The sequence below is a fragment of the Euprymna scolopes genome, chromosome 21 (genome assembly GCF_053919585.1).
Source record: "Euprymna scolopes isolate OS-2025 chromosome 21, ASM5391958v1, whole genome shotgun sequence".
In the NCBI taxonomy this organism is placed as follows: Eukaryota; Metazoa; Mollusca; class Cephalopoda; order Sepiida; family Sepiolidae; genus Euprymna; species Euprymna scolopes.
This window is the reverse complement of record NC_136502.1, coordinates 73,973,085-73,998,798: the sequence shown is the minus strand read 5'-3', so window position 1 is coordinate 73,998,798 and position 25,714 is coordinate 73,973,085. Positions and strand designations below refer to the sequence as shown.

The 25,714-nt window shown below is 32.9% G+C and overlaps 1 protein-coding gene across 1 annotated transcript in view; it reads right to left on the bottom strand.

Annotated features, from left to right (window-relative positions):
• The window catches only part of LOC145243014 (uncharacterized), a 42,599-nt gene extending 18,679 nt beyond the window's left edge, over positions 1-23,920 (bottom strand). The window contains exon 1 of the mRNA XM_080106130.1: positions 23,720-23,920. Coding sequence (XP_079962256.1) covers positions 23,720-23,782 — 63 coding nt within the window. The 5' untranslated portion in view covers positions 23,783-23,920. The remainder of the gene's footprint in view (positions 1-23,719) is intronic.
• Between the last annotated feature and the right edge of the window lie 1,794 nt (positions 23,921-25,714).

Here is a 25,714-nt window from a genome sequence, read left to right as displayed (position 1 = left end):
TTTTTTTTTTTTTTTTTTTTTTTTGGTGGGGGTCGCTAAAAAAGAGAGTTAAATATTGTTACAAAAGAATTTGATTTTAACTTTTTTTTCAGCCAAAGAAAACGGCGCGATTTAAGAAAAGAAAGAAAAGGTTACGTGGAAAATCGTAAATTATTTTTTCACACGTTCATTTTCCTCCCTCTTCTTAAAAAAAGAATAGTAAGAAACCATGAGAAACTGCAAATCAGCCATGACACAACTGCAAAAATATCAAATAAAAAACGAAGAAAGACTAATGCAACAACAGTAAAAAAAAAGAAGAAAGACAGTTAAATATCAAATGGAAAAAAAACGAAGACATAATACTACAATAACAGCAAAAAACAAAGATTTCAAGAACAACAGAAAATGGAATAAAGATTTCTAAAACTGCTATTGAAACAACAAGATAAAATAGACTTATTACTATAAACTTCAACAAATAAAAACAAAATTACGGAAAGTAATATATCATTCTTATAGAACACAGTCTGGAACGCTATTGACAATTTCATTTATGCCTCAGACGAAGACAATACTTTCACCTCGTATTTTAGAAGGTATGAGGACCCGTATAACATTGATTGTGCCGAAAGGTTGGTTCCACAGAACACAACAAATTATACTTTTCTTCGAAAAGTGTGACTTAACTTTTTTCTGGAATCCTAAAACTCTTAACTTAACTGTTCAATCCGAAAACGTCGTTATTTCATAAGAGGTGAAAGTATCTGAATTTAACCAAGAAAGATGGAGATGACTATTTTATATTTGCATCAATAGTCAACAAACATTGCGACGATATTAATATAGCTGAACTGAGTGCCTGATATTCCTACAATGATTGGTATCGGCAAAAGACTGAAATTTGACGCTGAGATTTAGAACATGAAACAAATCTGACACTACAAAAATTGACGGAAAACTGCTAATGAGTGATTAGTGTTAAAAAACTGCTAATGAGTGATTAGTGTTAAAAAGGATTCAAAGGACATTGAAGAATCTGGTGTCACGTACGCAGGAAAACTACATTAAAAACCAAAGCTTTTTTCTCCAAAGAAAATACTAAAGAAAGAACATTATATTCCTAATATACAAAAAAGACAATTTACTGAAAAATGAAAGTAAGTTACCGCTAAGTTCATGTGTCATTGGGATAAAGACCATAATGCACAAAAACTTGCTGGACATAAAAACTCCCATTGTGGAGCAAAGAGGGAAATTAAAAGTCCAGTACGACACATTAAAACAAAGAAAAAGGACGATAAAAATATACGTAAATATGTGCTGGTCAAAATATTAAATACAAATGTGAAGTTTCAGTTCAATTCGAGATCAGACTTATTGATCATAAATTTGCATATATGGAAAAGATCAAATAAACCTACCATGTTAAAGTCTTGCAAAACAGCCAAAACGATAATTGTGTCGAAAATACATTTAGAAGGTGAATTTATCACTAATGTTACATTTAACATTTGCGACAAAGCATTCGTGTTTTAAAAAATCACAGAAATCAATTTGGGATGCAACAATTTGTGGGATTTGCCTAGGAATACTTTTTGTCAAAACTCTAACGACAGAAAAGGAAATTTCAAGTTAGAATTAAAATAAAGTTTCCCTTAATTTTTCTTAGCAGGTTTGGAAAAATGCACAAAATGTCAAACAGATTCGAACTCAAAGATAATGCGCAACTAATATTTAAAAAAAAAAATGCACGTTTGCTTCATTGGAGAATATTAATGAGGAGCTTGAAAGGCTTGTAAAAACCGACATCCTATCAAAAGCTGAATTCAGTCAATGGAGAGCCTCTACCATCTATGTCAGAACGAAGTCAAACGAAACCGGCGTTTGAAATCGGGTTTGAACTCAGTACTAAAAGACTACCCTTACACTTCGTAGCCGTGAAGAATTTTTACTGGGCTAAATGGAGGGATGATTTTCTCCTGTCGATCTGAGTGGCTCATACCTTCAAATTCCCGTTGAGGAAAATATTAGGTTCACACGAAAGTTCTTGTGGAATTTTTTATTTTGATTTTAAATTATGTATTTTCCAATAAGTTTTCGTTATACCTTTACTTTATGTATCATTTTAAAGAGCGTTTTTCGCTCTATCTAATCGTTTAAATTACAATCGTTTTAAAACAATTATGTCTTCTTTTCAGAAGGTTGAATACAAAATGGAGAAAAAGCAAATTCGAGCTAAGCCGAAAAGCTGCTGTAACAGCTCGCGGTTCAACGAAGCGTTTGGCCCAAGAATCACTAATGAACGCACGGTACAATGGTAGTTTAAGAAATTTTGTGGCGGCGCAAGAGTCTTGAAGATAATGAGTGTGGTAGTTAGCCATCAGATGTTGACAACGAGTAATTAATAGCCTTAGTCGAAACCAATCCATGCACAACTGTTCGAGAACTTGCTTCTGAATTAGAGGTAACGTATACGATGATTTCTAACCACTTGAGAGAATTAGGAAAGACAAAAACACTTGATAAATGGGTTCCTCACGAATTCACCGACAACCAAAAGAAACGCCGTTATGAAGTGTCATCTTCCCTTCTTTTACATAACAAGAACGACCAGTTGCTCGATCAGGTTGTGACTTGCGATGAAAAGTGAGTTCTTTACGGCAACCGGCGATGCTCAGCTCAGTGGTTAGACACCAATGAAGCTCCACAACACTTTCCGAATCCAGAGTTGCACCAAAAGAATGTTATGCTGACTGTTTGGTGGTCTCATCCATTACAGTTTTTGAATGCAAGCAAAATCATTACGGCGAAGAAGTACTGTCAACAAATAATGAAATGCATCAAAAGCTTCGACAGCAAAACCCAGAATTAGTCAACTGAAAAGGCCTAATTCTCCTCCGCGACAATACCCAACCTCACGTTGTTAAATAGATCCAACAGAAGTTGAACGATTTGTGCTACGAAACTCTGCCGCATACTCTCCAGACCTCCCATATGCCGACTACCACTTTTTCAAGCATCTTGACAACTTTCTGCGTGAGAAATGCTTAAAAAACCTAAGCGATATCAAAAACACCTTCAGCGACTTCATCGCCACCAGAACGCAAGATTGTTACGTTACTGGCACAAATACACTTCTTTTGCGTTGGCCAAAGTGTGTTCATTCTGATGGTTCTTATTTCGATCAATAATTTTTGGTTTGAGCCAAGATATGTTCATCTCAATTTAAAAGTTAAAACTTGTCAACCCGATAGCTCGAAATTGTTTATTTCGGTTATTCCAATTTGAAAGGTTAGCTTCTTTAGTCAAGTTAGCGCCCGCCATTTGTTCAAGAAATTATGGATACTATGTTAAGAAGCCTTGATTTCGCGATAGCATACATATCATGATAAGTGAGACTAGAGAACAAAATCGAGAAAAAACACAGGATTTTGGTTTTAAAATCCAAAAAGAACAGTATGATGGAAGAAATAAAATAATTGGGACACATCATCGACAAAAACGGTAGAAAAACGGAGCTGGAAAGTACCACAGCTATAAAGAATATTCCCCCCCCCAAAAAAAAAAAACAATATTACAGTATTACAAAGTTGTTTTGGGTTTGCAAATTATTACCAGACATTTATCTCCAATATGCATAACGTACTGGCCCCACTGACCGGGCTACTAAAAAGGAAAAAGTGTGCAAATGAACACCCTAATACTAAGCGGCATTCAATAAAAAAAATAAATGAATAAATAAACTGTAATAAATAAATAAATTGTAGGCATAGACCAATTCATACCATCTAAAATTTCCAACAAAAACCTAACAGCCAGCCATGGTTCTCCCCAGAATGTGCTGCTGCTATCGCGCACAGAAATCACTTTTTCCATAGCTACCAACGTAATAGATGCACTGAGACTAAAGCTGCTTTCAGGACTGCCAGCAACCACTGTAAAAGAGTAATAAAAAATGCAAGAGAGCTATATGCTCAGTCTGTTAAATCCAAGGTAGCTGATCAGCGGCTTGGTTCCCACCAGTTTTGGCAAATAACAAATAGGATCCTGAACAGAAGTGTGCGTTCTATCCCAACCATTATCAATGGACCAGAGGTCATCTCGTCAGCGTCAGACAAGGCCAAACTATTTGCCAAGAACTTTGCAGCTAATTCTACCCTATGCGACGAAGGCCATCAACTCCCCATATTTCCTCCTATAACACAGAACAAGCTAGGTAACATACAAATATCCGTGCATGAGGTCGCCAAGCTAATCAAGAACCTAGATTCCAGTAAAGCAACTGGCCCTGATGGCATCCCAATTATAGTGTTAAAAAAGCTTCAACCAGAACTTGCTCCCATATTTACGAAACTATTTAAGCGTTGCCGTAAGGAGAAGTGCTTTCCGACTCCCTGGAAGACCTCATCAGTTTGCCCTGTATTTAAGAATTCAGGTGATAAGTCATCTCCCTCTCAGTACAGACCAATAAATCTCTTGTGTGTTATGGAATCCATATTAAATAGAGAAATAGTCAACCACCTCAGCAGGAATAACCTTCTTAGTGACACACAATATGGTTTCCGCTCTGCAAGATCTACCGCAGATGTGCTGACGGTTATATCCCACAGGATTAGTGAATCTCTTGACAAAGGCTTCCTTTCTAGGGCAATTGCTCTCGACATATCAAAGGCCTTCGACAAGGTATGGCATAAGGGTCTACTTCACAAGATTTCCAGCTACGGTATAACTGGAAATGTTTTCTCAATCATTAAATCATTTCTCTCCGATAGGCTCATAAGAGTAGTGGTAGATGGACAAAAATCGGAGGCCTGCAATATAAATGCTGGAGTCCCTCAGGGGTCAATCCTGGGCCCAACTCTCTTCCTGATCTACATCAATGACCTCCCTAAACACATACTTAAATCATTCGTTGACATCTATGCTGATGACACGACCATCTACGGCAACACATTGTAAATGACAAAGTTCTCTCTGATTCTCTCTCCTCTGATTTCGAGCGCGTGGTTTAGTGGGGGAAGATGTGGCTGGTTACCTTTAATGCATCCAAAACCAAACTCCTATCTTTACATCATCAACGCTCTGATCCCCACCTGGCATCAATTGTGATGGATGGCTCTCGTCTGGGTGAGGCCCCGTGTTTTGACAAGCTTCTGGGTTTGACCTTTACTCCTGATCTGAAATGGAACACGTACATCAAGTCTGTTGCCAAGGTCGCTGGAAAGATGGTGGGATCCTTCTACCGCTCCAGAAGATATCTCACTAATGATGCAATTCTCTATCTATATAAAAGCCAAGTACGTCCAAGGATGGAATACTGTTGCCATATCTGGGCAGGAGCTGCTAAAAATAGCCTATCCTGCCTTGACAGAGTACAAAATAGACTTCGTGGCTTAGTGGGGATGCCCTTTTCTCTACCCTGCAACCTCTCTCTCACAGAAGAGACGTTGCGAGCCTTTCCTTGTTTTATCGTTATTTCCATGGCAGGTGCTCGTCTGAACTCCAATCTCTGGTCCCCCCTCGCCAATCTTTCACGAAAAATACCCGTCTAGCTGAATCCACTGTGAAAAATTTCCCCCACTAAATCAAAACGCGGATTCCATGAACAAAGTTTCTTTCTTAGAACTGCACGCCTGTGGAACTCTGTTCCGTCTGCCTGCTTCCCACCGGACTACAACTTGGATGTGTTCAAGTCCAACGTTAACAAATTCCTAATGAACCGCCCCCTTAAGTAAACACTTCATCAAATCTCCACACTAACGTAATGTACTTGCAATAACCCTTATCCCTGAGTGGCTTCCGGGCCTTGATAAGTGGTGATCACTGTGTAAAAAAAAAAAACTGACGTCAGATCTATTCATGTACTATGACCCAAAAATCAGATATAAGTCGTTAGCGATGCGAGCTTATACGGAATAGGGCCCTGTATCTTACATAAAATGCTGGACGGGAGTAAAAGCTGATTGCACACGCGTCAAGATCTTTGCTCCCGGCAGAAAAGCACTATTCACAGATCAAGGAAGAAGCTCTGGCTATTATCTTCTGATTTACAAAGTTCCAATATTATTTACACGGAGTATTATTTATAATGCAGACTGGCTATAAACCTCTATTAACCATCTTTGGGGCGAAAAAAAGGGTTACCCGTCCACACAACAAACTGATGATGTGAGATACTATTCTGCTGAATTACAATTTCAAGTTAAAGTACATCTCCTCCAAGTAGATCGGACATGAGAATGAACTTTGAAGGTTGGTTTCGAGACAGAGTAAACCTCTTGAGGACTCAGTAATTGCTTCCTTGCGTGCCGATATTGAAATTAAAACCAGAATATGCAATACTATCAGAAAAGTTCCATTTACACTACATGAAATTATATGCGAGGCACAAAAAGGCGGATTATTAGTACTACAAACAAAAAAATAACAAATAAAGACCAGCAAATACAGGACAGTTTTCCTATGTGATAACGTCCTACAATACAGCGAGAGGGTCGTCATACTCAAAGCATTAAAAAAAAAAAAAAAAAGATACTAGTACCCATTGCGGCGTAAAGGCTTAGAAGGGGGCGTTATAAGGACTTACTCATTCTTTCATATTGGACCCTTTTAACCATTATAAAAAAACCCGAGAGTTAATACTTTCGTGGAGAAATATCGCGACCTAACGTGAGACTATAGACTACTTGCCTGAACAGTCAGTAAATGCCGACAATTTAAAACCTGTTGTTCGCGCCATTATTTATGACTCTTTCCTAGGGTCACAACAGTTTTAAACAATTTTTATTGGTGCGTTTGGAGTTTCATAATAGATGAGTAAATATTATATCTACATAGTCTATAATCACAAATATTGGTTGTAATGAAATTAGTTAATTTAAGCGACGTTGGGCAGAAGTATTACATATATGACCATTTGGATACACTAGGTGCTGTAAAAAAACTTGTTTTAATGGTCTCGCAGGCCAAGGACCGGCTACCAAGCAACAAATACAACAAACAGTTCTAATCCGTTTATTGTGATCTGTACCAACCCAAGACCATCCGGGGATGACAGATCAATTTTCGATATTATATCTTATGTGGGGAAACTGACCTAATATTACAACAAATCCATATTTGAACGAATTAAGTTCAAACAAATATAGAGGTTCCCATATATATATATATATATATATATATATATATATATATATATATATATATATATATATATATATATATATATATATATTGTTTGTGTAACTTTGTTTACCAGCAACAAAGAGAGAGAAATTAATTTCTCACAATGAATATGAAAAACAGTTCAATAAAAATTAAACAAAAAGAAATGAATAAAAAAATAACAACAACAAAAAAAAACAGTATTTAAACGCTCGCTTTTGCTCAGCTCATATTTCAAATAAACAACGTTGAAGAAAGCGGCTGTAAAAACCGAAGGGCAAACGATAAAAAGGTGTAAATTGTTAAAGCGGGAAAGAAGCAAAGTAAAAAAGAATTGCGCGTTATTTTTAATTCAGGCAATACACTTTTAAAAAGCACACTTGCATATATCAACAAAAGCATATACACCTTTTCGCACAAAGACAATGCTGAGAATGCATACATGTTCACATATAGACGCACAAATGTATATGAACATTTCCACACAAAATAATGTTTCAATCCACGTACACACGCACATACAATGATTATAAGATTAATACGCGCATGCTTCTGTTGTAATTTAAAATGTATTTCTTGGCTAAAATAATTAATTTCTTTACATTTAACAAATAAAAATTAGCCTTATGGAAGTCTTAAAATCATGTAAATTATAGATGATATTATTGTTTAAATTGTAATATTTCAAGCAGCCATCTGCTCTTTATCAAAAAATGTCAAATTTGATTTTAAAGAACGGATGAAAATGAAACCCTTGTGAAAAACTGGATTTTGCATGTTGAGACAAAGAATGAACGCTGTGCAAAGTTGAAAATTTCTTGATTTTCACAACAGTTTTATTCTCATTCGTTTTTATATAAATAATACTTTTTATATAAAAAGTAGAGTAGCGTTCGAAATATAAAAATTTAAATTAACACCTATAACCTTACATTTTTTTTTCGTAAGGTTACTTTTTATATTTGTCAAATGCGAAAAAAAATCCTTATTTTTAGCTAAGAAAGACAGTTTATATGTAAACTGTATATTAACCCTTATCCTCGAGTGACCTCCGGCGTTTGATACGTGGTGACTCCTTTCTAAAAAAAAAAAAAAAAAAAAAAAAAAAACTAGCAAGACTCATGTCCTAGGATTGCCCGGGAAGAAATCGGCAAATGGAATGTTAATTCTAGTTTGAAAAATAAAAAGTAAACAAATAAAGAAAAGAATAATGTTTAGCAAAAGCGTAAGGAATAGCATAGAGAACGATCTGTGTATATAAATCCTTCATGACTGTGGCAGTTTTCATTTTTGTCCCAATCCGAGGGCCCTGTCGGTGGGGCATTAGAATACGCCGACTTCCCCCCTGCATAAGGTAAAAGTCCCTCAATGGGGGTACTGGATATGACCTTAAACTATATCCAGTGGTGAGGCCCCAGCTTGTGGGCTTTGGGAGTGTGGAGCCACCCTTTAATTACCATTGCTCCCAGGTCCACTCTGACCCGGAGTGGTAGTACCCGTTAGGGTCCCAACTATGGGTCAAATAGAAACCGACGTGAAAACAACAAATATATTATATTAAAAAAAAATTTCTTCAAAATCTTTGGATTCGGCATTAAATAACCTGAAAAGGGTTGATATGCCGTAAAACAACCAACCAACCAACCCAATCCGAGTGCTTCTTTTGGGGGCACATGCATTTATCACACATCAAGAACCGGCATTGTGTCTAACTCTACTCTTGTGAGAAGTAAAGTAAATAGAAAAACTCAGCAAATGGTAAAGGTGTAGAAAATTATCAAATATTAATTGGCAAATGAAACGTTAATTCTAGTTTGAAAATTAAGAAAAATAAATAGAAGTCGGGTGATGTTTAATGAGAATGGGGGAACATGCATTTTCCGCACATTATTAACTGACATTTTTTTTCTAACTCTGACCTCGAAGAGAAACAAGTAAATGAAACAACACATTCTAAGTGCAGAAAAAACAACAGTCGAAAAATCGGGAAAAAAACAACAAATATATTATACCAAGTAGGAAATGAAACGTTAATTCTATTTTTAAAAGCTTAAAGAAAGAAAATATGTATATCCTTACCCATGTGATTGACAGTATGTGACTCCCAACTCATATTCATTTATTCCTAGAATATGTTCATAAAGACATGAATAACGAAATTGGAGTTGAAGGAGCGGTTGTTCTGTATATGAAGGTTTGAATATGTTTCATATGTATGTGTAGATTTTAAAATAATTTATTTAAAAAAATGTATTAGTTACTGAAAGCGTTGTATATACATTTTGAACGTTGTAAGAGATGTTATTACTGAACGGATATAGTAAAAGACGCCATGTTTAACTTAAGTTCGTTTAGTGTTCGTCAATTTTATTTGATTATTCCAGAATAGAATTTTAGCAAGCCAATCAAAATGAATGTATAATTAGTGAATGACAATAGCACAGAATTAAAAAAAATGAAATATTGACAGACTGTAGTAAAAGATTTATCCTATGAGGAAGTCCTAGTATAAAATTTTTGCCTTTGAGAAAAAGTTACTCTGACCTTCCAGTATATTTGATTGTTTGATGGAGTCAAGTAAATTGGATTTCATATAGAAAGCGATGAAATCGAATAAAACTGAATGATAACTTCCCCAAAACTGGATCAGTTATTGGCATAAAGCGTAACCATATGGGACTTTTATGTAGTGTTTTTGTTTTATGATCTATTGTGACTGCAGCTTCAGAGTAAATCGAGTTCATTTTATTATATAGATATATATTTCCCTAGATTTTGACTTAAGAACTCTCTCTATATGTGTGTGTGTGTGTGTGTGTGTGTGTGTGTGTGTGTGTGTGTGTGTGTGTGTGTGTGTGTGTGTGTGTGTGAAACTCTAGTATTACTGGGGATGATTACCTTTATTCCATAATTGAGTAGATGGAATTAAATTTGTTGAATGCAATTAATTAGATTCAAAATCCCTGTTATTGATTGAGGAAATCTTTTACGATTCCTAGTAGCTAATTAGAATAATTGAAAGTGAGATTTTTTTTCTTATTTATTTACTTACTGATTTATTTAGTTACTTATTCTTATTATTAATAATTATTATTACTATTAATCATTAAAAGATTTTTGATAAATGTGGATACATAGTATTTGTACATTACATTTAAATTATTTGATTTTAACCCCTAAATATTAATGAGTATCAAAGTTTTAACCCTACCTCTTAAAATAAGAATAATTGAGATTTTATCCCTTACACTAGAGAAATAAGTTCTTTCAATTTTTATATCTGAATAACTTTATATTATTCTTATCTCCTCTGAAAATCGAACTCTCTACAGTCCGAATTCTCTACTCAACCATAGATGATAGACCCATCATTTCCAAACTCTAAAAGAAATAATATTAGACTTATTGAATTTCCTGACACTTGGACTTTAAACATTATTGCTATATATTAAGTTGGTAACAATTACTATGTATTTTTATAATTATGATATTGGATATTTTAAACAGTAAAATATTTTCCACTATAACTCCATATGAGATGGGCTGATTGCTGAACACCCCCTTCTAAAGAAAGGAGTCTGGACATAATTATTATATTAAATTTGTCCTCTGCACTTTCCCAAATAAACCTTTCAAAGAGGAAGTAGCATCAACTTTCACTCACTACTACTTTTCTACTAGCACTGCCACCAAAATCACTGTGTGCTACTTTTCAATCGTTTGAAAAGTACACTAACATCAATTAATCAAGAATAATTACAGAATGCAGAATATATCAATGAATCTCATCTAGAAACTGTTCATCAGATATCTGCGTCGGTAAACTTTAAATTTTCTTCTTTGGTTCTCTGAATTGATACTCTGATATCATGGCTATTGTATCTTTTATGCTTACTAGGTGAGTAAGGTTTCCACCTTATTGCGGAATGAAAGAATATCAGAATGAATGTCATATATTCCAAGCTGTTATTAGCAGTGACATAAATTATTTTTATCTTCTCTGCCTGAAACATAACATGTATGTTTACGTTATTAATAAATTGTACAATGAGATTATCTTCATATACCAACTAAGAAATTAATAGTCTTCGACTTATACAAATGTTTTCTTCGAAACATTTGTGTTACCCTCAATTTAAGAATCGTGCTATTAAATTCAATTCTTACAGTATCTTGGGTTTATTAAATTATTAAATAAAAGTATGGAAGAGTTAACAACCCCACCCCCATGTTAAGAGTGGATTTGTGAATAATAATCTTAGTATTTTAACACGATCCATAAAACGCAGCACTACAAATACATTAATTACAATATTTTGCACAAACCTACCTTTGTAGATTCAGAAATCCAATCAATCCCCACAATTCATAAGGCATATACCTACTGCTATCGAACATAGTTTTAGCAAGAAAAAACATTTAAGAATCGAGTGGATAATATTATGATGATATTTAGACGACTTGCACAGATTATGTTTGAATGAGAAGCAAGAGATTTCAAATATTTAAGATCCCAAAAACTTACTAAAATATAGAAACGAAATAGAAATTAGATGTAGAATAAACTTCACTTTAGGATAATTATATATATATATATATATATATATATATATATATATATATATATATATATATAAATTTTCAATATCAAGATTTTTATTATATATATATATATTTCTGAACTTCTGTACTTCTGTATAATTAATAAACAAATATTTAGCTCTTATATCGAAAAAATTTTTCTTTGTAATCGAGCACTTTGTCAGAACTCTTTCCCCAAAATACAGTAAACAAATATATATCAATAGCTCTTACCGACTCACTGTCTTTAGGTTATAGTTTTGATCTAAGCACGAGTATTGTTTTTACTCACAAGGAGTGAACTGCTTAGAAAAAACATAATACTCGCATGCATATCTCTCAGTTTTTTTCCGTTATTTTTTTTACTTCAGTTTTTAAAGGAATTTAACATTTCGTTTAATACCAGCATACTAGCATTTACATATAATGTTAAATTGAATTTTTTTTTAAATTTCTGAATGCTGCGATATTTTAAGTTATAAATTTATGATATTATTTACTAGAATATCTTGTCTTTTTCTTTTCCAGTTTTAACAACTAGTTCTTTTACTTTTCTAAGCTTAATCTTAACCATATTACTTTTCATACTTGCATTTTTCTATGTAATCTTCTATAATATAAATATCACCTGTCTGTTTAAATGTATGTATGTATGTATGTATGTATGTATGTCTGGCAAAAACTTTCGACAAAAGCGACGGATTTTCACGAGATCAGCATCATTTTCAGGCTTGATCCTTCGGACGACAAATATCGAAAAATTGGGCACAAATATTAATTCCTTCACCTCTTTTCTATTGTCTAGCCTTAATTTACACCTACGTCACTCCCGTTTGGCGGTGAGCACAAAAGCTAACGCGTAACTTTTTTTTTTTTACTTTCTTTTCCTCCTTCGTGGTACGGGTTTGAGCCTGCCTGCCTACTACCACTTTTTTTTTCCACTCGCAATTTTCCTTCTTTTTTTTTTTTTTTTTTGCTCAACCAACACCCTTACACACATCTCCACTTTCTTTTCTGCCTTTGCGTCACGGGTTCGAGCCTGACTGCCTACTACAACTTTTTTTTCTCAACACACACACCTTCAAACATCCGGCCAACGCCGGGCATCCAGACTAGTATATATATATATATATATATATATATATATATATATATATATATATATATATATATATATATATATATAAGAATGCCTATCATTGGATCGGTAAAATTAATTCCTCTAACAAAACACTTTTGCACAACTTTTATGTCTCCATATGAATATTAAACTATAATCTTTATTCCAATTTTGATTAAAATCTATTGCATAATTTGTATTCTAGAAAATTTCTAAAAAGCTTAATGGTCTTCTGGAGAAATTGGATCTTTAGAAATTTTGTTTAATTAGTGCCTAATGACTCTGGATCATATTCAATGCAAATCTGAAATATTTTAATATATTATGCCTCCTAAAAACCTTTTAATATGGTCTAAATAAACCCCAAACTTTATTAATTGATGCGTAATAGCTATTGTTTAAAAAAAAATCACAAAATCGGAGGTGTATATAAATTTTTATGAAAAAATTCCACTCCTTTTTTAAAATTAGACTAAATATAGTCCACATTACGACTCTTTATACCTAGAATCTGTGTTTCGAAATTCATAATAACCGATTATTTAGTTTAGAAGTATATCATATGCATACAAATGTCTAAACATATACACATAAATAACTTTATATATAGAAAGATATACAAAAACTTAGATGCATTAGAGTATATGCCCCTTGTCATACAAGAGTACTGTGGTGTCAAGAATGCACGAATGTAAAATATTGTTGTTATTATTATTATTATCATTATTATTATTATTATTATTATTATTATTAAAAATGTTCTGAAAATGTAATTAAATTAGTGAAGACGAAGTTAGCTTTGATCACTTTGATAATAATTCCTGATCATCTAGTGTGAATGCCCTGTTGGCACATCTAAGGCTATCTTGGAAAACAATTTTAATTAAAGATATTCCTCATCTCTCACTTCCTCTTTGCCCTCTATCTATCTACCTCGCCTTTTCTTTTTCACACTCATTTTCACTATAACTGTTTTCTACATCTTCTTTCTCTCTCACACATTTTCTTTCTAACCTATTCAGTTACACCCACACACATGCAAAAAGAGAAAGAGAAACGAACTCACACACACACACACACACACACACACACACGTTTTATAGTAAAGCCTGGATTTATATATATATGTGTGTGTGTGTGTGTGTGTGTGTGTGTGTGTGTGTGTGTGTGTGTGTGTGTGTGTGTGTGTGTGTGTGTGTGTGTGTGTGTGTGTGTGTGTTTCATAGTTCATAGTAAAATGTATATACTTTTAATGTATACATTCAATAAAAAGTTATTGCAAAATTGCCACATTTAATTAAGCTCAATAAAAATGAATTTGCATTTTAACTACGTAGAAAAATAAATTGTGGACATAAAAGGTTGTTCGTTTTATCACTCCCGTCTTTATAGCGCTTTAACTTTTTTTGAGTTAAAAAAGATAGGAGACTTTACTTTTTTACAAGTGTCCACAAGGCCCCAGACCATTAAAGTGCTAGATAAAATTCAGTTCTAAGTGACACTCTTCTGGAGAGTGAAGGTTCAGTCCTCAGTGCAAGCGATTATAACTGCGAATTATTGAAGACTTCTAGCCAGTCATGGTTGACAGAATGAGAGTATGCTACATCCATGGATTAAGTATCAGGTTCCGTTTGAAATTCCGTTCAGATTCCCAAGTTTGACAGAAAAATTCTTGAGTTCGACGAGATACACGTCTCTACATGGGAACCATTAAATTATAATAATAGATAACATACATTAACCATAACTTAACTAATCTAAGAATAATATAAGGGTAATATAATATATAAACAGCAAATTATAGCTAAAGGTCCGCATATGATGTAAAATTTTATAATATATAAATATTATAAAATTTTACATCATATGCGGACCTTTAGCTATAATTTGCTGTTAATACATATGCATCATAAGTTATTTGAATTTAAGGACAATAATATAACAATAATTTTATATAAGTTTTTGAAAATCTTCTTTTAGAGAATTGTCCATTAACATTCAAGGGAGATAATCTTATGTATTCCTATCGGAATTAGCTTCCATTACTGTATTTTGATTTAATGTGTGTTAACTTTGAAAAATAAACTTAGAATTTAATCAATAGATTCCTCCCTTATTATTATTATTATTATTATTAGTAGTAGTAGTAGTAGTAGTAGTAGTAGTAGTAGTAGTAGTAGTGCTGCTATAATAATATATTTATCTTTATTTATTTATTTTTACTTACATATTGAGAACTATTGAAGTAATACTGAAAACAGATGCATATCTTACGTAAATACATGAAATAATAAATAGAGAGAGAGAGAGAGAGAAAAAAAAAAGAGAGAGAGAATGGAGAATAAATGATAAAAAATTATATTCCAGAATTTATGATGTTGACCATCTTATAATTTATTCCTTTAATTCAGTTGACTTATACAATTCTTGACAGTATCTGTTTCGTAGTGCAAAATCAATAATTTAATTATTATATCAATCAGTGAATCTATTATGCCCTTAACTCATCAGAAGAAATAGCAACAATCAATCCGTCAAAAGAAAATGAAGTGTGATTTGACATGATTAAATATATATATGAGGAGCTTTGTTGAATAAATAAAATTATATTTTTTAATATAGTGAATTAAATGTTATTTCCAACACAGTATATATATCAGTGTGCCAAAAAGTTTTAAACCTTAACATAAAAAGTTATTTTGTCAAATATTCAAAGTCAACCCCAAGCAGTAATCCCTTTAACATATCCGTACTTAATTTGAACTAGCATTATTTTTTTTCCAGTATATCATTGGCATGAATATATTTTATTTCAGTTTAGTTTTTTTCTGAAAATACTTATTCTGGCTAGGAGAACTTTCAGAGTGGAGACATGTTCACTTACTAACCAAAACAGATTAAGGGAAGTTATTTTGTGCAATTATACTGGGTTCTCTTCTCCGAATCCTTCCAAAAATATATCTAATAACTTAGCCGACTTTCAGTGTGTTTGTATGTGTTTATTTTCTTGCCTCTATGTTACACATTTTTGTTTTATATTACTTGGATTATTCGGACTACCGTTCACATCTTCAGTGCTATTTTCACAACATTTCAGCCGATGTAATCTCCGACTTTCTTCAGGTGTAACTTATCAAACTTGGGAATTTTTCTATTAGACTCACGACTATCTACAAAATTTGAATGGAACCCTTTAGGTGACATGCTCTCGCTCAATCAGCCATGATTGGATAGAAGTCCTAAATAATTGGCAATTGTATTCTGAGTATCTAGGTCTGAGGACTTTTACCCAATTATGGCTGGCAGAACAAGAGTATGCTAACCCCGTGGACTAAACAAAGGTTTTTGTTCAAATTCCGTGCAGATTCCCGAGTTCGACAGAAAGATTATGATACATATGAAGAAGGTTAGGGGTTACATTGTGAAAAAAGCACTCAAGATGAGAACAGTAGTCCAAATAATCCAAATTATATGGATTCTTAATTCTCATCTCAAAAATTCAGAAACATTGTTTGTTTAGTATTAATAGATTAGCATCAAGTACTAAAAAGACCTTTTTAAATTTCACAAAATTAATTTCTGCTTCTTTGTAGACAAGTCAGTAACATATTCTTTTACACCCGGGTAGTAACGGCTAGTAAGATACTAAAAATATGATCATCTGCATGTTTTACAGTGACAGAAGTATGAACGGAGGTAATTAATGAACTCTGCTTCTTCTGACTTTAATGGTTTATCTATTTTAGCAAAAGAAAATCTTCCATGGCTTTTTTTTTTTGCATGTAAATATCCAATTGATTGAATAAACCTATCTGGAAATGTTATTAAAGGCATATCTGACAATAACTAGAAGCAATGGAAGATATGATACTATCCAACCAAACCAGAGATGAACATAATAGCTACAAATATTTGGGTGTTCCGGGAGCAGACACAATCAAAGAAACAGAAATAAAAGAGAAAATTGGAAAGGAGTACCTCAGAAGAACAAAAAAAAATCCTCAAAACTAAACTATATAGTAGAGACCTAATAAAAGGTATAAATATGTGGGCAGTGTCACTAGTAAGATACTCTGGGCCGTTTATAAGTTGGACCAAAGAACTGAAAAATCTCGACCAATAGACCAGGAAACTCATGATAATGTACAATGCACTACACCCAAAGGATGATACTGACCGACTCTATGTGAAAAAGAAAGATGGAGGAAGAGGGTTGGTTTGTATAGAAGACTGTGTAAATGACATAAAAAAAAGAATTAGAAAAATACAAAATACAGAACAACGAAAGAATAATTACCAAAGCAAGAGATACTGAAAAAACATACAAGACAAAAAAGACGAGACGGTGAATAAGACAGGAAAAGACAAGAAAAATGGGAAGGGAAGCAGCTACATGGACGATTCATTACGAAAGATGAGACTAATGAAAACACCTGGACATGGCTACAAAAAGGAAACCTAAACAAGGAAACTGAATCACTAATAACAGCCGCACAAGATAACATAATCAACCACATCAAAGCAAAGATCGACAAGACACAAGAAAACAGAAAATGCAGGCTCTGTAAACAAAGAGACGAACCAATAAACCATCTAATGAGTAAATGCAGCAAACTAGCCCAAAAGGAATATAAAAATAGACACGGTCAAGCAGAGAAGGTAGTGCACTTGCAATTATGCAGACAACTGCACCTTGAACACACAGACACATGGTAAAAGCACAAACCAGCAGCAATACTGGAAAATGAAAGCCACAAGATCCTATGGGACATGGATATACAAACGGATAAACCCATCCAAGCAAGAAGACTCGATGTCATAATAGTTAACAAGAAAGAAAAGTCTTGCCAGATTGTAGATTTTTCCATTCCAGTAGACCACAGAGTGAAGATTAAGGAGACAGAGAAGGAGAGCAAATACACGAAGTTGGCCAGAGAGCTTAAAGGGATCTGGCAAATGAAGAAAGTCAAGATAATAGTAATCGTAACAGTAATAGTAGGAGCGCTAGGAACAATACCAAAAAACTTTGAAAAAAGGATGAAAGAGATTGGAATCAGAGAGATAGCTGAGAAGATACAACAGATAAAAATAATAAAAACTGTAGAAATATTTTTTAAAAATTCAATGTAGAGATACATAAACGACAGACACAAACTGGACATGCAGAAACGGCTACAGATGTAAAATACAAAGGAACATCACATGAAATCATGAAAACTGAAACTATATAATTGTAAGATATCGCCTCCCCCTGTGTGTGTGTGTGTGTGTGTGTGTGTGTGTGTGTGTGTGTGTGTGTGTGTGTGTGTGTGTGTGTGTGTGTCACCATACACCGGCACCACACCAAATAAGTGAGGAGGGTTAAGGAGGGTGGAAAGACGGAGTAGAGAAAGCACTAGCTAGACCTCCGCTAGTTTAGTGCAAAGAAGACTGGGACCTTGGGGAGGTTTATTGTCTCCCAAATTTTAGTAAAGACCAATAGTTGCTGACAACTATAAATCAATGGTAAGCAGTTGTTGCAATAATGCAAATTCTTTTGCAAAAGTTGTCAAATGAGGTGGAGAGCACTGGAAATCTGGGGAGACTTGTTGTTGCCTAGACTCCAAAGAACACCACAAGTTGTCCTCAAAGAGCAATCTTTGATAATGGCTTGTGTGACTACTCCTAGAGAGTAAATAATAATAATAATAATAAGAATAATAATAATAATAAGAAGAAGAAGAAGAAGAAGAAGAAGAAGAAGAATTTCTCTTGTTGCTATAGTCTCTTATCACTGTGTAAATCTTCTCTGCGAAATGAAAGAAAAGAAGAAAGAAATTACAGAGGAAGAAACCGGTTGGCAGCAATAAAAATGAGAATGTTTTAGATTGGTAAGAAAGATGACATGTCAGTTTTGGACCTCTGTCTTCGAATGCTTATAAATCAACTTGAAGTGAACTTTATTAATCAATATAAAAACCATCACAATCAACACATTATTGCCAAACGGAAACAAGTTTATTATGCATGTGGTGCTTATAAAGAAAACGTACAGATTTTGATTGCTAACCGCACCCTGACATTTTGAAATATCACATTTTCTCAGACATCAACTAAATAATAGAAGTGGTTTAAATTAATGAAATGAACATTGACTCGAACTTTCATGGAAGAAACAGTAAAAAATAGTCTTATTTTATATTTAAAAAATCTGCAAACATAAGCAAAATATGGGTTAGGGAAGTGACAAATTATTGGAAGTAGAGAGAGGGAGAGAGAGAGAGAGAGAGAGAGAGAGAGAGAGAGAGAGAGAGAGAGAGAGAGAGAGAGAGAGAGTATAAATCCCCAAGAAAAGAAAGACGTGATACTTTCTTTTTTTTCTTTTTTTTTTTTTTTTTTTTTTAGCAAAGTAAGAATACTGATGATAATTAGGGGAAAAAAGGAGGAAAAAAATAGGAGGTGGAGGAAGAAGAGGATGCGGAAGGGAGCACTAAGGAAAAGAAAAATATTGGCAACAGTTAAGAGGATTGCATATTTTATTAACATTTCTATGGATGGACGACATTTAATTTGAGTTATTTGACAGATTTAGTAAATGCAAACTTCCCTTACCTCATGAAAAAATTGCCATGACGAAAATAGTGATCACTTATGAAGAATCTGTTAAGATAGACAGAAGTAACTTGGGGAAGTAACGAAGCAAAGAAAAGAGAGAATATAAACCCCACAAAAGAGACGAGCATGCAGATGGTTGTTTGTTTTGTTTTTTTGTTGTTGTTATTTTTAAGTTGGCGATAATTAAGAATGAGAAAAAAGAGAACATTAGAAGAAAGAAAAATAACAAAAAGACAATAATTAAGATTGTGGCTTTTATTAACGATTATGTGAGTGTTCAAACCAGTAATACCTAGTGTGGCATTAGCCCGAAGGAGGAAGTTTACAGGGAATATCAAATTCGCAAGCGGTGTCCAGCCACATGTATATTCCGGTCATAGCAAGATGAAATACAGTGCCTAGTATTCCCAAATGGTCACTCATCTGATACTGGCCAGGCTAGGCTCCACGTTATTCAACTTCAGTGATCTAACGAGAACCAGTGTTTCCACGTGTATTTTATGGGTGGGCAACATTTAATTTGGGTTCCCCTACAGATTTGGAACCTTTAAAAAATGCGAGGAGATAAGAGGTATATCAGATATAAATGTTCAGAAGTTATCCCAATCAGCCATAGAGTATCGATGTATAGTACAATGAAGAGGTGCATCCGAGGATTTATTACATTTAGATTTTATCTTATCATTTGAGTTCCAATCCCCACTTGTCAAACTGTCACAAAAAAACATGCAACTAGCTACAGCCACTATTAACAAGTTTCCCCACTCTCTATTTGTGTCTAAATTTGAACGCAGATTCTATGAACAGGGCTAGCACTGCCCGCATGTGAAATACTGTTCCATTGGTCTGCTTCCCGGCCGATTACAATATGGTAGCCTTCAAGTTCAATGTAAACAACTTGTTGAGTCGTCCCTTTAAATAATCCAAATACTACCCAATCTACATCATTAATGATTACTTCTATTCGTTAACCCTTATCCTTGAGTGGCCTTCGGGCCTTGATAAATGGTGATTCCCTTGAAAAAAAGGAGATGAGAATGAAAAATACTACAAAGTAATAAAAATCCTATTGATTTCGTTAAAAGTGTATAAAAAGGATAACACAACTGAAGTTATGGACCTTAAACAGTTTCAAATTTGTAGAGTGAAGTTCCCGTTAGTATGGAATTGACTCAAAACTTTAGAATCGATAAAATTTTCGGTCCCGTGCTGATAATTTAAATATCATTAATACCAGCAATAGGAAAATTAATTTAGTGCAGAGAGGAGTGGAGTCTATGTTGCATAAAAATGTAAGACTTTCAAATAATACAATGCAATAATTTGAGAAAATTATGTAAAAATAATACTTTAATGCAACGATATGACACAACTATGTAAAAATAATATGTCAACGCAATGATATGACAAAGGTATTTGAAAATAATACTTCAATGCAATGATATGACAAAACCATGTAAACATAATACTTCAATGCAATGATATTGCAAAACTATGTAAAAATAATATGTCAACGCAATGATATGACAAAGGTATTTGAAAATAATACTTCAATGCAATGATATGACAAAACTATGATAAAATAATACTTCAGTGCAATGATATGACAAAACCATGTAAACATAATACTTTAATGCAATGATATGACAAACTATGTAAAACTAATACTTCAATGCAATTATATAACAAATGTATTTGAAAATACTACTACAGTACTATGACGTGATAAAACTATGATAAAATAATACATCAGTGCAATGATATGACCAAACTATGTAAAGATAATTCTTTAGTTCTATGTTGTGATACAACTATTTGTAAATAATACTTTTGTGCTATGATGTGATAAAACTATGTGAAAAAGTTCACACTAAAAAGTAATTCTTAATTTTGTGTAGTTTTGGGTTAAGATATTTTTGCACTGATCGACTTGTCTTCAAATTTTGGAATGTACATAATTTTGTGTGTCTTACTTATTGTCTGAAACTCTACAAAATCAATGGTGAAACACATTTTAATTAATAATATTCACTGCATCAAGGAATAAAATCACTCGATTATAAAGGTTACTAAAATGTACAGATTGACAGTTGAATAAAGATTAATATGAGCGTATTGAAAATGATTGATAGAATGAATAAAATTTTATTAATTATGAAGACTTTGACAAGTGTTTGTTAACATTGGATTTGAACATAACCAGGTTGTCGCCTTCAGGGAAGAAATCTTGTGGCAATGTTTTTGTTTATGGCAATGCAGTTTGATGTTAGACTTACCGAGGATCATAGAAAAGTTATTTGAAGTGGCAGTAAGAAGACGAGTTTTTGCTGTGAATGTTTTATAAGTAGGAACCAGAGCATATAACTCAGTCGAGCATTTTACATGAAAATAAAAACAGAATAGAGAAAGACTAGCAACATATCTTCTGTAAGAAAAGGTCTTTAGATAGAAGAAAGGGTCATCTCCCACTAGATTGCAAAGTCTATTCTGAATTTTTCCAAAAAAAGAGTGCTCTGAACGGATCTCTCTAAATGTGGCAACAGTACTCCATCTTAGGACATAATTGACTCTTATATATATATAAGAAATTGGATCAGTACTCAGGTACTTTCTGGGATAGGTGGAATTTTTTAATGGAAATCGCTTATGAAGCCACTTGATGTACAGAGTTTAAAATACTGCATCAAGGTAAAAAAACTAGCCAACGATAAATGTTAAGCGGGCATAATTCGGTCCAGAAAACAGAAAGTCTTCCCCTTTTGTCAGATACGTCATTCATTGAATGTGAGGACTAAAGGACAGAATGAAGGAAGCGAAAATTATAAGGCTGTCAAAAGTAAACCCAGTATTCACTTTCTACTCTTTGCAGATATGGAGTGAAAGTCACCCATCTGATACTGGCCAGGCTCCATGTTACTCAACTTCAGTGACCTAACGAGAACTAGTGTTTCAACACATACTTTTGGGTGGGCAATATTTAATTTGGGTTGCCCTATAGATTTGGAACTTTTAAAAAATGCAAGGAGATAAGAGGTAAATCAGATATAAATGTTCAAAGTTATCCCAATCAACCACAGAGTATCGATATATAGTACAATGGAGAGGTACATCTGAGAATTTATTAGATTTAGATTTTATCTTATTGTTTAAACTCCAATCCTCCCTTGCTAAACTTTCACAAAAAAAAAAAAAAAACTCAACTAGCTACAATCACTATTAACAATTTTCCCCACTCTCTATTTGTGTCTAAATCTAAATGCAGATTCCGGAAACAGGAAAAAAAATTAAACAAATTAAATGTATTTACAAAAACAGACAGATATTTATCTTTTATATATAGCTAGACGTTGAGTATTGAATGCGGTTTTCGCTTCTGCATCATTTCTATACCTGTCTCACCTCATAGGCAAGGTGAACTCTTCCTGTTTACAGGACAGGATTATTTAACCTCGGCTTTCATCTTTGACGGGATAATATTTATGGAGTACCCTCGGAAGAAAAATCATGGAAACAAAAAAAAAAAAAAAAACTACAATGAACCACGGATTATTTATTTTTTAAAACAAAATGAAGGAAAGAAAAATACGCATTACTGGAGGCATTTAAGAAAAACAATACAAAAAAATTTCTTTATTGCAAGAATTATTGTTAAGTTAAATGTTTTATGAGCAGAAATTGTGGAATCAAATATCAGGCAAGATTTCAAGGTTAGAATAAGATGATCAAGCATGATACATTCAGTAATCAATGATATATATACGATTATATATATGTGTGTGTGTGTGTGTGTGTGTGTGTGTGTGTGTGTGTGTGTGTGTGTGTGTGTGTGTGTGTGTGTGTGTAAATATATATGTGTGTGTGTTTTTGTCTATGTATATATATATATATATATATATATATATATATATATATATATATATAATCCTAGTAAAAATGATATTCATAGGAATTAATACAACGAATCCTTCTTGCGTTAATATCATAGTGCCTAATAATAAGTAGATTTACTATACTTTTTATTTATACAAACATTTTGGCGATATATGTTTCTATCAAGTTTAAGTATATATATATATATATATATATATATATATATATATATATATATATATATATATATATATACAATATGTATATATATACACACAATATGTATATACATATATATATTATAGAGATGACTATATATATATATATATATATATATATATATATATATATACATATATATATATATATATATATGCATTATAGAGATGACTATAAAAATAATTTTACCTGAATAAAAAGCATTACGTTTTCATTCCATATGATGTTTAGGTATACACAAAGAGACAGCATTAAATTCCATATGGTATACACAAAGAGACAGCATTAAATATACATCAAGAAAAATTAATGTCAGTGACAAAAAAGAAATAAAAAAGTAGTAGTAGTAGTAGTAGTAGTAGTACTAGCAGCAGCAGTAGTATAATTAAAATGTTAAATATAATGTTGTTTTTCACACTGAAAGAAAGATATAAAAATGTATATATATTCTATGTTCGTCGAGAAAAGCTCAGCCTGAACAAAGTTATCTATTTCATATGCTTGGAAATGTGTAGCCAAATAAAAAACTATGTGTAAGTTATACCTAATAAGCAACTGTATTTATTAATGAGCATTTATTTTCATATAAACACAATGAAGATTTATTGAGCACTTTTACAAACACACAATAAGGACATGGACATAAACTTACTTGGATTACTATATATATATATATATATATATATATATATATATATATATATATATATATATATATATATATATATTATTTCAAACTAGCAGGACTCATGTCCAGACATTTCTTGGGAAAATTAAGAAAACCAAGCATCGTAACTCCCATAAATAAATTAATCAGAAAGGGTTGGAAAGACTATTTCCATCTAAAATGTTAAGCATTTATCTATGATATAAAGAATATCCATAAATAGAACTGTGAACAATAGTAAAATGGAAACAAAGATCTAATAAGAAAACAAGAAAAATGTAGATAGTTAATTTATGAAAGTTCGTTTTTCAAAGCAATATGCAAATTAGTTTGTAGATTTAGTTCAAATAGACATGAGTGAGTATATTAGAAAATTGTTTGTTTGTTTTTTGTCATAAGAATTTGGTCGTTTATTCTCATTGTTAGTACAACAAATGGTTCAACTTTATAAATATATACAGAATACACACGATTACATGTGGTTGGTCAGTATCACCTGGTTATGTGGGTTGGTTTCTTCACTCTAGGAATTTCTTAATATGCCAACTTATTGATGTCAATATTTCGTCTGATTTTATTTTTTTTTAATTCCTTTTAATCTTTTTTTCCATGTTTTTCTGGACTGTGCTTAAAATATGGGTATTGTTTCATGTTGCATAGTTTTTCATTTCTCGGGCAAGCTTACTATATTAACTTGATATTTTTTTCTGTCTCTTTGTCGTGATAAAAAAAAGTTTAGTATTTAACAATTTTTTTTCCCTTTTCGTTAACTTTTAGCTTTTGATTTTATTTTGTTTATTTTATACTTGGGAGGGTCACCACTTTTCAAGGTCCAAAGGCCACTAGAGATTAAAGGTTAATGAGTGTACAATGGCTGGTGAGACAATACTGTGATGATCGGTATTGGTGGAACTTTGGTAGTGTTGGTAGAGGACGGTTCAACAAAAAATTGTTTACATGAGACTTGAAAACGGGCATGCTATAATCAGCCGGGAAGCAGCCCCACGGTATTGTGTTCCATAGACAAGCAGTTCTACGAAAGAAACTTTGCTCATGGAATTACGTTTAGCTTTAGGCACAAATGATGAGTCTGGCTGTTTCTATTTCTGGATTCTCGAGGATTTTATGCTTTTCATTTTCCTCCAGTTATGGTCAGTATGCTTCCACACAGGATTAGTTTTTAATGAGACAAACCCAGCTCTTGAGTTCCCTAATTTCCAAAGTATAGTCGTTTGCACAGTTCCCGGCAGATTACTTTCCCAGTCAAATCATGTCTACTTTTTTATATTACTATTGGACCAGATTGCTGCTGCGTTGACTTTTAATATGGTTTACTATTTGTCCATAGAGTCTACATTTGCTGAATTTTATTTATTATTATTTATTTACTATATTTCCTTTTCCTTTTTCTTTTAATTTTACTTCTTACCACATTTTTACTTTTTACTTTGTGTATAAAATAAATCTAGCGCTAAACTAGGAATGTATGAATGTGTCATTATATTTAAAGTTACGTC